We start from the raw sequence: 12736 nt of genomic DNA on the forward strand, positions 1-12736 counted from the left end.
AGCCTGAACTCGCCATTGGCATATGAGCCCAATTCAGTGTTATGGGGTGTGGCCCAGTGCAAGAGCAAATCCAGGGTCAAGTTTCTGAGAGCAACACTGAACATCATCAGCCGGTCTGTCATTTCCTCTATCTCAGCCCTCGAGTGGGTGAACTATGAAGCAAAACGGCTACAAATAACAGTTAAAAGTAGGAAGGAAAATGAGGAGCGCTCAGTTCTCCCGATTTCCCTCACGGTTGGAGGAGAATGTCTGCAGACAACGTAGCTGGCTTTGAAGAGCCTTTCTCCCCATGACGCATCTGTGCGAACCATGGCAGTCACTGGCTCCGGGGAAGTCCTGGGTCTTTTAACTGTGTGTGATTGCAGATTGTCCTGGGGCCACTTCACTGGTAATTCGATTGGCCTTGTAATGGTCTTTTGACAGCGTGGCTTGCAGGAGATAGCAGGCCCAATTCAGAGGGGATTAGTAGGGGAAAGGTCTCAAGTAAACGCTAATTACTAAATCAAAGAGGGCCAAAAGCCGCTGTCATTTGCAGGCTAAGAGGTTAGAAGAAATCACCACAGAATTGCCTCTGAATTTGTCCCTGTGTGTTCATCTGTCTCTCACACACACACACACACTCTCTCTCTCTCTCTCTCTCTCAGGGCTATCAATCTGCATCAACCAGCCATGCTGCTCTGAGAAAAATAGCACTAGTTCCACAGTGTCAGCCCAGTCCCACATGCCACCTCCCCGGGGGCTATTCTGGGTCATGCTGAGCATGCGGGGAGCTTGTATTTTTGTGCGGGAGGGGCCTGTGCACTGCCGCCTCCGAAGGGCGTTGCGTCTCGTGTGTAAGTCCTGCTGGCAGTTGACCCCCCTCGCACCTGGGAGAAATGCAAAGCAATGTTTCCCATTAGCTGTTTGAGCGCACCCTGAGCTTGCCCATTAACGTCCATGTTTCTTTCTAGGGCTGTGCCCGAGCCCCGGCTGGAGCGCCATGCCCCGCACCACCCCACTTCCCTCACCGTGAAAGCTGCCGCCTTGGAGAAGGTCAGTGAGGTTTGCCGGATCCAGCGGGCAAAGCAGCAGGCAGAGAAGCACAAGCTCAGTCAGAAAGCCCTGCAGCGGCAGAACCGCGCTCGAGAGCGCCACCCTCGGCGGGCCAAACAGCGGGGCAGCTTTGTCTACCAACCCTGCCAGCGCCAGTACAACTACTAACCCCCTTCAGGAATTCTGCACCACCGGGCATTGTCCTTTTAACTCTCAAGCTTCACGTCCCATCTCACAATGCTTTCTCCAGCAGCGGCATCTTCAGCCCTGCTCTGGACTAGCCCTATCTCCACGAGAAAGTGTCTTGGTTTCTTCTGAACTAGCGATGCTCCACGGTGGATCCTGGCTGGGCTCTCCTTTGGCTTCGCTCCCCTTTGTACATTCGCACGTACACATTGATTTGCCTATTATTTTCGTCCTTCTGCACCACCCTCCCTCCCCGAGGCCTGCAGCTTCTGCTCGGGAGCTGAGCAGGAGAGGGACAAGGCTGGGGGGCAGCTTTCCAATGTCAAGAAATCAATCAGTGCTGAAGCGTCTGGAAAACTTGTGTCCAACCCCTTGCCCTGATGGGAGGATTTCCCCACCTCCCCACCTCCTACCCACTACTCGAGTAAGTTCTTCCAGTAGCTCTTGCAACGGTTTGAATTTGAGTGTGGTGGCCGCAGGGACCGTGTTCCTTCTCACCAAGCTTCACGCCAGCCTCCCGCGGCACTTCGGGGAGGGTGAAGATGTCCTGTCATTTCCTTGATTCCCTTGCCGTTGTACTAACGAGGGCGCCTGTGACACCAGTGCCTTGATTTATGACATCACACTCCTCCTACCTGGAACAGATTGTGATGTCACAAACAGAGACCGAGTTCAAGTGCAAACTGGAACAAAAGAACAACGTTGGTCCAGCTTCAAGGAAGATGCGATGATTTATGGGGAATATGAACATCCTCCCTCCCTCATGAGAAACCGGACTGGAAATCAGATCCTCTTTGAGTTACCCTGGGAGCAGGGCTGGGCTGTCACTGCTGAGGATCAGTTGCAGGCTCTTGTTCTCGAGCTGTCTGTGTGGCGGTGCCAGGCAGCAGGAGAGGGAGCCCTGCTTGAGCCTCTTCCTAGGCAGAGGTGATGAGTGTGGGAGGAGGCAACATCCCTCCCGCCACTGCTGGGTCAACATGGTGTGGCTGGGGTGCTGCCCTATGCAGCAGCTGAGTGTGAGCTGCACTCAGCAGGCAGAGGCATGAGCAGTGAGCAGCTGGGAGATGCTTTTGGGGGTGGGGATCATGACATCAGTTTTCTGGGGCTGTCGTCCTCCCCTCGCAGCAGGCCCAGATCATCCCTATTCCTCCTAAATATTGCAGACCTGATTTTCAGAAGTGTTGCGCACCTACAACTCCAGGTGAAACCAGGGGGAGCTGCAGCTACCCAGTGCTTCTGGAAATCCAGCCTCTGCAGTATTGCTGGAGCCCTTAACTCTCCACAGCTCTTTCACACAGAGAGCAACGGCCGCTTCATTACTCTGGTGCTTTCAGGCTGCAGTGGGGTTTCTTACAATACCTTTGGTCCAGCCCTGCCAAGCAGTTCTGCTTAATAGACAAGTGTCAAAACTGTAAGCAGATTATTGCACGTGGAACACAGGGTAGAGATCAGGCTTTGGTAGAAAGACATGAACAAATCTGCCTCATAAAACAGTCAGGAACATTCTCTAGCTTAGGGAAAAAATAACAACAAACCCTCCTGGCACTGACCTGCTTGTGTTTTACCATGATGTTTCATCCCTGAAAAACTCATCCCTCCAACTAAAGGATTCTCAGCTTAGGTAGCAGGCTGAGCAGAAGGCAGTGGGGGCGGGGGGCATGTGCTTTATGCAATTGGTTGTAACACTGTATTAGGTCTTCAGCGCCAATGCTTTAACAGTGAACAAGGAGGCCTACCTACTAGGCCGGATCGTCATTTCCTCAGTCCATTCAAATCACTGGATTTCTGACCAAAGGTTCCCCCTGGTCTACGTTGGTTTAGGTGCTCTGGGTAGCCAGTGATCTGCATGTGTCCAAACAGGTCTTGGGTATTTTTTTCCCTTAACTTAAAGTCAAAATTTGGAGCCTTAGCAAACAAACCAGCATTGTGCAAATCCCACCACTTTCTGGGGAGCTGGTCGATGTGCCACTGCCAGCTGACAGGACAGCCTCACCCCAGGGAAGGGCAAGGGGAAGAGAGGGCAGAAGAGGAGATAACAGTCCCACCACCCAGCTCTGAGGCTTCCCCAGAACAGCAGCAGGGACATCAAATAATGTCTTCTACCTACAGCCCAATTTCCTTTTTAGCCTCCCTAATGGCCCCTCCTTGGGCTGACAGGTCTTTCTGACAGAAGAGGACTGTGCATGGCAGTCTCCGTGCTGCTCTCTGACTGGCCACAGAGGTTCACCCACAAGAGATATTTGGCACTAGCAAAGCCCAAGGGATCCCCCCATTGTCATCACAGGGCTTCCATCCCATCATCCCCAAGGAGAACCTCCTCAGTGGATAATTCTTTGTCAGAACAATCTTTAAGCTAGTGGTGGGACACAACCCATCATTCAAATCCGTGGGAATTGCAGTTCAGCTTCATGCTGAGGTAACTGTGTGTGGTCTGCTACCAGGTCCCATGTTTGGGAGGACAGTGTAGAAAGGGGCTTTTGCAACAGTCGCTGAGGTGGTAAAGTATGTCGAAGCTGGTAGTGAAAGTATGGAAAAAGAAAGGAAGCGAGAGAGACTGGGAAGCAAAGGAAGGCATGAGGAGAGAGGACAAGACAAGAATGAAAACAGGAGCAGCTGAGGAGGTCCAAGCCCAGGGCCAAGAACTGTTATTGCAGAACTTGTGCCTTACTTGGATGGAAAAAGATATGTCCCCCAACAAGGGGTCTACAAGACAGCACCCATAGCCTAATTCAACAGGCAGGGCCAACGCTGGCTCGTCTTTTATCGTTCCTGCAGGACTATAGGGAGTTTCCAATAGGAAATAAAATTCCAGGAGTTGAGGGATTTTCTCTCCATAAGCAGCATGAAGAATAACTCCCCAATAACTGTAGTAGAGAGTCAGACCTCAGATATGAACAGCCACTTTCCTCCCCCACTGGTTTTAATGCTGCTATGCCAGAGCTGGGCTTGGCCCAACACGTTTATCTGGAAAAGGCCACTGTCAAGAGAAGAGAATCACACATTGACAATACAGGCATTTAGTAAAACTGCAAAGCTGTATGAAACTCACTGTCTTCCATTATGGCTCTTTACTTACTACTTGCCCTTCCCTTGGTGGGTGAGGGGCAGTTACAAAAACTAAACTGTCCCCTTCCTGTTCATAGGCCGGCTCACATTGCAGTGCTCTGCACTTGCCCAATGCTGTTGCGTTTCCACCATTCAAGGACACGTGGAAATTAAAAAAATAAGCTGCGTCTGCTGCAATTTCTTCTCTAAACTCTTATGAAAACCTTCACCTTCAAAGTAGGATTTGTGAAATGGTTTCCTGTCACCATGGCTTACCAGCAGCTTCCAAGAATCAAAGCTGACAGATGAGGTTAGCCCACAAGTGGCCTGCTGGGGCTAGCTAAACTGCTGGTGCTAGAGGCGCCTCTAAAACCACAGGGCCAAATGAGATTATTTTCCACATTTGTTATGCTTCAGCAAAGCAAACGTGGTTCGCAGTGACCCTACAGGCTCTTTACTTTCCGACCCTCTTGGTCTGGCTTTCTAAATGCTCTGCACAAGAGTATTCCTAGGGTCGCCCAACTCAAAGCCCGGCTGCTGTCATGACACTGCTGAACAGAAAGTTCTCACGCAGCATGGAAGTAAATTCTAGCCCGCCTTGAGAAATCAGAGCAGTGCTGGCCAAGATTTAAAAACAGTAACATCATCCTTTACTAATGGCAAGGCACCTTCGGGCAGCTATTTCCGATTGAACCATTGGTGATTACAGTTACTAGAGACCACTCCTAACCAATATGCTAGATCTGAACTCCGCCCCCCTCCCCACTCCTCCACCACCACACACTCCTAGCCAAAACACACAAACCTTGTGGACAACCCAGCTGGTGCTGAACTCTGGAATTTGGGCCATCCTATATTTGTACTTCACAAGCTGATTATAAATGCACCTGCTATAACGTGTGACCCAAGAACTCATGCTGTGGCAGCAGTGTGTTCACACTGTGCGTGGAGGCACGCTGCAATTTGTCTGGCTTACCAAACAGTGATCACTAGGCGTCCTGGTCTGCTACCCCATTTCCTGTCTTAGTTCTTCAACCCTCAGGTCGAGCCCATGACAGTTGTATGGCTCTTCCAGTATCTTACATGAAACAAAAGGTGCTTAGAACACAGAACCTTTGTGCGCATGTGTGTATGCATTGTACAAACACAGAGTGGATGTATGGGTTGGGGCTTTGTTTTGGATCCATTAGCTCCGGTTTGTGGTTACTCGTGTGATGTTCTCACCTGAAAGGTTAAATGACCAACCGAATGCGGTCTGGGAGCATGTTGCTCATATGTCCTACCTGCATGGTTACACTGCGTTTTCAATTTCTGTTTTGTTTGTATGGAGGAAATTAACAGCCTGGACTCAGGGACAAGCACGTGTCAGGCTCTTTACAAGTGCATCTTTTAGAACCATTTGACTCTGATGGTTCTTTTCTTTCCCGGGGGGCTGTGGACACTAGCCTAGCCTGCACATACACAAGGAATCTGCTAAACCCAGAGGGCTGTCTTTTTATTTTCATTGCATGAACTGCTAGTGCCTGCTGCCTTTTGGAAGAGAAACAGGATTCGATTGGCACCCATGTAACTGATTTATAGTTAGCAGCCTCCACTTTCCAGCTCCGTGTCCAGTCTGTGGCACTCCCAGTCCCATCTCACCTCACATGGGTCCCTGGAATCACATGAAAATGGCTGAAATGTAATTTATTCCTTCCATAGACCAGTGTTATTGGAAGTATTTAGCTAGTTCTCCATAAGCAATATACTTTAAGAGGGCACCAAAGCCCCAAGAGCTCAGAGGCAGAGCTGCCAATGGACGTGTGCTCCGTACAAATCACAAACTGCAGGCTAGATCTTGCTCCAAGCAGAGTCAATGGGGGTAGGATAGGGCCAGGCTAGTGCAGAATGTCTTGGGAATAGTGTCTCGCCACTCAGAAGGGGGTGAGGGAAGGGACATTGCAATGGCCCTTTGCTCTTAGTAATAATGTGATTTTGGACTTTTTAAACATTTTTAAAAAGTCACAGGGTGAGAAAAAAGTCACATTCTAGGAGACCTCTCGTGGTGGGGGAGGGGCAGACTGGAGGAGGAGCCTGGCGGGGATGGTGATCATTCCTCCTCCCACTGAGCAGAAATTACATGGAAAGGGCAACTTGATCCCAGGCCCAAGTTTCTCTTGTGCATGGATGCCACAGCCAGAGCAGGAGCACAGGGATTGCATATGGCTCACCCTGGGCTGTCCCTAGAGCCCCAACAGTTGGCCAACGTAGGATCAGACCCCACATCCTCAGCCACACAGAGATAAACCCTACCCTTCTTGGTGGCAGGGGACAGGGAATCTCTTCCAGGGCTGCTGCATCTTCCTTCCATCAACAGTTGTTCTCAACTATTTCCACAACGTAAGACACTACCATATCATAACCTTTCAGACCCTCCCACCCTGCTCCCTGCCTGTTGGAAAGATGCAAGCCAAGTGTGATTACAATAAGACAGGAGACTACTGTATGTCTGGATGGCACATCTACACCCCAGCTCTGAACTTCTCCAGGAACGTGGCCAGAGACATATTATGCCATTGCCTGCACTGAGGGCACCCTGCAGTCAGCTGGTTACCGTCTCTTCGCCCAGGCTGCATCGGAAAAGTAAAATGGCTCAGAGCCCAGGGTCCAGAATTTCATCTGTTTTGCCATTAGTTTCAGGTGACATCTCTATGCCACTCCAGAAGAACCTTTTCCTGTGATGCACCTGGTGACTCACGTGGCAGCTAGGCAGGGCTTGCTTTCACCTTAAGACTGTCCCATTCTGGAAGTTTAAAGTGCTTCCCATATGTGGTCACAGGCAGCGGTTGCCAAAGATCATGGGACAGGCCAGGCAAGACTAACTGGTTATGTTCCCCGCCTGCAGCTGTTCTCTAGGGCTTGGGAGCAACCAGAGAGGCAGTCAGTGTGTGAGCACCTCCCTGGCCCAGCTCTCAGGCCCCTGAACTGGTTGGGAGTTTCATCAATAGGCAGGGGAGCAAGTCTATTTATAAATGAGAAGGGGGCAGGGAAGGAAGCAGTAGGTCCTGCTTAGTAAATTGCTTTTGTTTTGATGCTGCTGCTCCCTTTTGCTGTCCCTCTAGCAAGGCAGATTGTCTGTTGGAGCATGCAAGAGTAGGCAGCTCCTGGATGCCAGAAGTGAACGGTGACAGCAACCCTGACCACTGGACATATGCGGCCAGATTTTTAAAGGGGCGGTGCTGTGGCCTCTGGCATTACACCCCCGCTGGAAACACAAGAAGGCTCCTTCTGCAAAGTTAGCTCATGAAACTTAATTTTGAAAAATCCCCCATTTTCCTCAAAAAGAGGCTTAAAAAAACCCCAACAATGGCATCTGGTATTCAAGCTGAGTCTAACGCTAACTTTTTCTTTCTTTGCTCAGTAGACTGCAGCTCTGTGGTCTGGCCCCGACTACCCCCTTGGTTTAAGAGGAGGTACAGGGAGCTGATGAAACATTTAGCCCTTCCTCATCTAAGCCCACTGGCAACACCAGCCTCCCTAGTCACAGGCCACCCTGATTAGAGCCTAAGGCTACATCTACTTTACCTGGTCTGGGTCAATCATATGGGGTTTAATTTCACATGCCTGGGAGGGCTGCATGAAATCGAACTACCTGGGATCAGCACTCAACCCCTGAACTTCTCAAGAGCGCGAGGAATAAGGGAGCTCAACAACAGAGTTTCTCCCATTGACCTCCCTCCATGAAGATGGCCAGGGAAGTCGATTGTAGATAAGCCACAATTCTACCTATGCAATTGCCATAGCTAGAATTGCATATCTACCATTGACTTTAATGTCCAGTGTAGACCTGGCCTAAGATACATCAGGCTCATAGTTCTAGATCAGCAAGTGTTGCCTCTCTGCAAGACACTGGCCCTTAGTTACAGCCACTGCCAGTACTCGGCCTTCTTATATGGAGACTGCCACCCCTGAAGTCAACAGCAAAGCTTCCTTTCACTTCACTGGAACCAGAATTTTACCATTTAGCTAGGGAGTGTGGCAGACCCTATTCCTTGCAGGTAGAGGGGGAAAGACAACTTAGGCACATGTAACTTGTGCAGAATTCACCAGTATGAGAAACCCAAAACAACTCCTTGCTTAAGAGCAAGCTGGGGAGCAAAGCTGAGGATAAACTATTTGATACACCCAACTCTCACTGCAAACATCTTGTATCTAATCCATTGCTGTGCTTTTGGCTTTTACTGCTGAGACAAGGAAACAACTCCCACTGAAACAGCAACATAGTAATAGGCTTTTCTATTGTATCATAACTGTATCTTAAGGTAGCATTTGAGTGTTGCAATATTTTATTTGTGTATATATCACCCCCCTCCCACTAGCTAGTATACTCATAATACTCTCCTAATTGCATTATACCTTTGCATAGTGTTTTGACTGTGTATGTGCTTTTCACCCTCTTGCTTGGTTTGGCAACAAAATTAGGGAACCATAGGTAAGATCCCACACAGAAGATGACTTGGAATTTAAATTACAAAAAAAATTCTAGTTTTTTTTTTTGAGCGCGCAATCTGATATTTTCAAAGGAGACAAGAGAGTTAGGCTTCCAAATCCCCTTATTTTGGTGCCTAAATCATTTATGCACCTTTAGAACCTCCCACCTAAAATCCTCCCACCAGTTTGAGGGTGAAGATATGAGTATTAAGATTACATGACTACCACCAGCACTTTGCCAAAACAAACTGTACATGAAAAATTTGCTGTCCTTTCAATGGCTTCTCTAAAGCAAAGGCACTATTTGGTTTGACAGGGTTGCCTTACACCTTCTTAAATGAGTTTCAGAATATTTTCTGGTTTTGTCACCTTCTTTCCCCTCCCTCCATACCACTGCCACTCTGACAAGTAGCAAATTTTGAGAGCATGCATTTGACCTGTTTGAACACAACCCCAATGACCAAACATATTAAACTCCTAGTAGACTTTTCCCTCCAGCTCTGTTCAGCTGAGAGGGTGATTTAACCCTGAGGAACTATTGTATGCCTTACAATAGCAGGACAACTTTTAAAAAAGGGGTTTTCAAAAGACAAAAAAAAAAGCCCCACATTTTCTACATCATTTATATTGTAGAACTGAAACCCAGTTCACAACAGAAAGCTAACAAAATATATCCTTGTTGTGTGTTACATGTTCAAGCAATGTAAGCAAGCGTAGAAAGAGACTGCTCCCTGTAGAATACTGTTGAAACATCTGCAAAATATTGGCAGAGTGAAGGACACGATTGCCTGGGAGATGTTACGTTGTGTGCGTGTGTGTATGTAACATGGTTTTGGTAGACTAATGTTGTCCTGAAAAAAAAAATCTAATATAAAGGAAAACCACAAGAAATAAAAAAAATCTATATATTTAAAGCATATTTTTGTGTGTGTGTGTGCGTGCGTGCGCGCATGTGCATAAATGACACCAGGTGCAGGAAAACTGGTTACATCCACTGCTGCAGTGGAGCCAAATGTATTAACAAATCAGTCTGGGGCACAGAAAGGCCAATGCGACCAGGAGGCAGCACTGTAGTAGCATCAGCTTAATATTTCAGAAAATAAGGGTGTGTTAAAAGTCAAGAAGAAGCCTTGAAGGGCTGAACCCATGCGCTTGATCTGGCAGCTTCTTTTGCTGTAACAGCCAAGAGTTTATTTCACCGACTGAAGCAATGTGTGCTGCTGGGGGATAGTTAAGTACTCTCCTAAGGAGGGAAGCACCAGCGTTTCACGTGTCAGTACAGATCGGAACACAGGCCTTCCATTTCGTGAGTCTGCAAGACGTCTGACTGGAAAACAGCCAAGTGTCATGCTGCTCTTCACACTTCCCGTCCACGCAGACAGTGGGAATCTGTTGGAAAATGGTGAAATAAAAACCTCTGGCTCAAAGCGATGCATCTTAATGCAGCACATCCCCATCTGTGTGCGGTGGTATGGAGATCTTCAACTGAGCTAGTACAAAGACCATTAATGGCCTTTTCTGGGCTTTGGTGGATGATCCTGCCTTGGAAAAAAAGGTAACTAAGCTGCAATATTTCACTACCATCCAAAGTGGGGGTAGGTTTTTGTTTCTAAGCTATCTACACACTATCAGCTGTTTATCACAACATCCCATTCACACGATGGGTTTCATTTTAACATGCTCTGGGGAATTGTACGCTGGTCGGGAGGCAGCACTCTCTGCAATGGAGGAGGAATCAGACACAAAGTTGGCTATGATCAACATAGAGAGGAGACTGCAGAGAGAGTGGGGTAGAGATGAAGGGAGGCAAAGCAGACCAGCCTCTGTGACAGAGGGGAAAGGAATGAACTTCACGCTAGCTGGCAGACTCACTACGGCTATAGAATTACATGCGTCTAGTAATACTGGTAAATTTCCCCGCATAAATGAGCCCTAACAGTTAGTAGGAAACAAACAGACTAGATTTGTTTTTTCCCCTCCCCTGAGCCAGGCAGCAGCCCTGTGCTGACTGTTTGATCAAAGAGGCAGCCTTGTGGAGACAGACAATCTCCAGTCTGTGTCAGTGCCAAACTAGCTGTCCCAGCAGAGGTCATCAGCCCCATGTACCCTCAGAGCAGAGTGAGGGATGAATAATGCGAAAGGTTGGAGCTTTTACACCACCACAGCCCAGAAAGGTGCAGAGAAGTCAACTGAAGTTGCCACAACCCTCCAGCCCAAAGACACATTTTGTAACATTTTAAATGTGGAAATCCTAACTGCTGGTGCCACTTGTGTTACACGCATAGTGTAGGATGTCCAAACAGCAGTGAGCGGGGCTTCAGGAACCAGGGGTAAGTTTTACATTCAACATCCAGAACAAAAAAAGGGGGCCTAAGTCAGAGCTGTTCTTGGAGGAAAAGCAAACTTAGGAGGACTGAATTGACTTTGGGGACTGGACATGAAATACAGAACTTCTCACCTCCAGGTCAAAAGTATTCAAAATGGTTCCCCCATCTGAACAGGGTTTAGTGGCTTTAACTCTTGTGGTGTTGTTCCAGCTTCCATTCATGAAAAACATCAACATAACTAGGCCCTTGGCTGGCAACCTCAGCCACCAGGCCCAGAACAGCCCAGTAAGAGACCAGCTATTCCCGCCCTCATAGGTCTGGTCTCTCCAATTTCACACCCCTTGGTAGGGTAGTGTGAAGAACACCACACTGTGATTACGCAACCTGCACTTGCTCTGTGGGAAAAGGGGAGCCCATTTCCACAAATATCACCCCTGAAGTTGTCACCAGCCTAACAAAACGTACAGCAAGACTTCAAGAAGCTATAAATAAACCCAGGGCTCCCACTTAAGCCTAAGTTTTTTGGGAAAGTAACAGGTATGCCATATGGGGCTCTTTCTGGGTCCCCTTAAAGTCACTGGGACTTTAGCCATCAATTTCAATTAAAAACTAAAACCAGATGCAGCTTGATCTCAAAAGCAGGAAAAAATATTGAAATACCTGCATATCTTAACTTGGCTTTCAGGGAATGGCTTTCAAGGAAGGTGAAGTGTGGAGGCTGGAAGTAAGAAAGTACAATAATAGCCTCTTTTCAGGGTTTTGGCAAAAATCTCTGAGCCCTACTGCAGTAATCCAAGGTACCAAAACAGCATCACTGGGGGAAGTTAACTGTCTCAGAGCTCAGGGAACAGCTGCTTTGCCCCTTTGGCCCTAGCCCAGGGAGAATTTTTCCATCTGAAGTTTTATATGCGAAAAGTTCAGCTTTCTGGGGCATAACCTGACCAATAAACATTGGGCATTTTCAGCACAAAACAGCTTATTTGCCACTTTGTCTTCCACAGACCAGTTTTACACAGTACAACTTTTGTCAAATCACCTGTGTGCACAGCCTAGGGAGTTTTTTTCCTGAGGTGATGTATGCACTTACTAGCTCAGCATGGGTGCACTCAATACAGTCTACTAACATGATCACAGAGCACTCCTCGGTCGACTCAGGGACTCTAGCTCATTGAGAAGAGTAAGGAAAGTTGGCAGGAGAGTCTCCCCCAGCACAGCTTAGTGCAGACAGTGCCATAAGTCGACCCAAGGTACGGCAACTTCAGTTACGTTATTCACGTGTAATTTAGAGTAACTTACCATTGTAGTATAGACAAGGCCTCAGCTTCTTACCATGAAAGCATCCCAGCACAGGAAGGCTGACCTACTTTCTCTTGTGGCACACGTGAACATGTCACCACTGAGCGCAGAATACTTATCCGGATAAACCCTCCAGGTGCCAGATTTCAGAACGTCTCCAGGCATTTGGAACAGCTGTCTTCTGCGCAGTAGCCTCCTCTTGGAGAGCACTTCCACATGCAGAAAGCTACCTTGTGGTGGGTGCTCCTTGGTTCACATTACATGCATTCATCCTGAAGGCTGGGGTAGGAGGCTCCGAATATTTTCTTCTGCCTCTCTCCAACAACAGCTGTGCTAGTTAATTCATTGTGGTTAAACAAATTCCTCTTTAAAGTTCCAAA

The 12736-nt window shown here is 48.0% G+C and overlaps 1 protein-coding gene across 4 annotated transcripts in view; it reads left to right on the forward strand.

Moving 5' to 3' along the window:
- Positions 1–10419, forward strand: part of TP53INP2 (tumor protein p53 inducible nuclear protein 2) — a 33051-nt gene extending 22632 nt beyond the window's left edge. For 2 of the 4 annotated variants that reach the window (XM_075011877.1, XM_075011879.1), the window contains one exon: positions 951–1215. In XM_075011877.1, coding sequence (XP_074867978.1) covers positions 951–1200 — 250 coding nt within the window. In that variant the 3' untranslated portion in view covers positions 1201–1215. Of the gene's footprint in view, positions 1–950 lie in introns of all 4 variants that reach the window. The other 2 variants (XM_075011881.1, XM_075011880.1) reach the window with 2 other exon arrangements.
- The last annotated feature ends 2317 nt before the right edge of the window (positions 10420–12736 follow it).

Source organism: Carettochelys insculpta, chromosome 17 (genome assembly GCF_033958435.1).
Source record: "Carettochelys insculpta isolate YL-2023 chromosome 17, ASM3395843v1, whole genome shotgun sequence".
In the NCBI taxonomy this organism is placed as follows: domain Eukaryota; kingdom Metazoa; phylum Chordata; order Testudines; family Carettochelyidae; genus Carettochelys; species Carettochelys insculpta.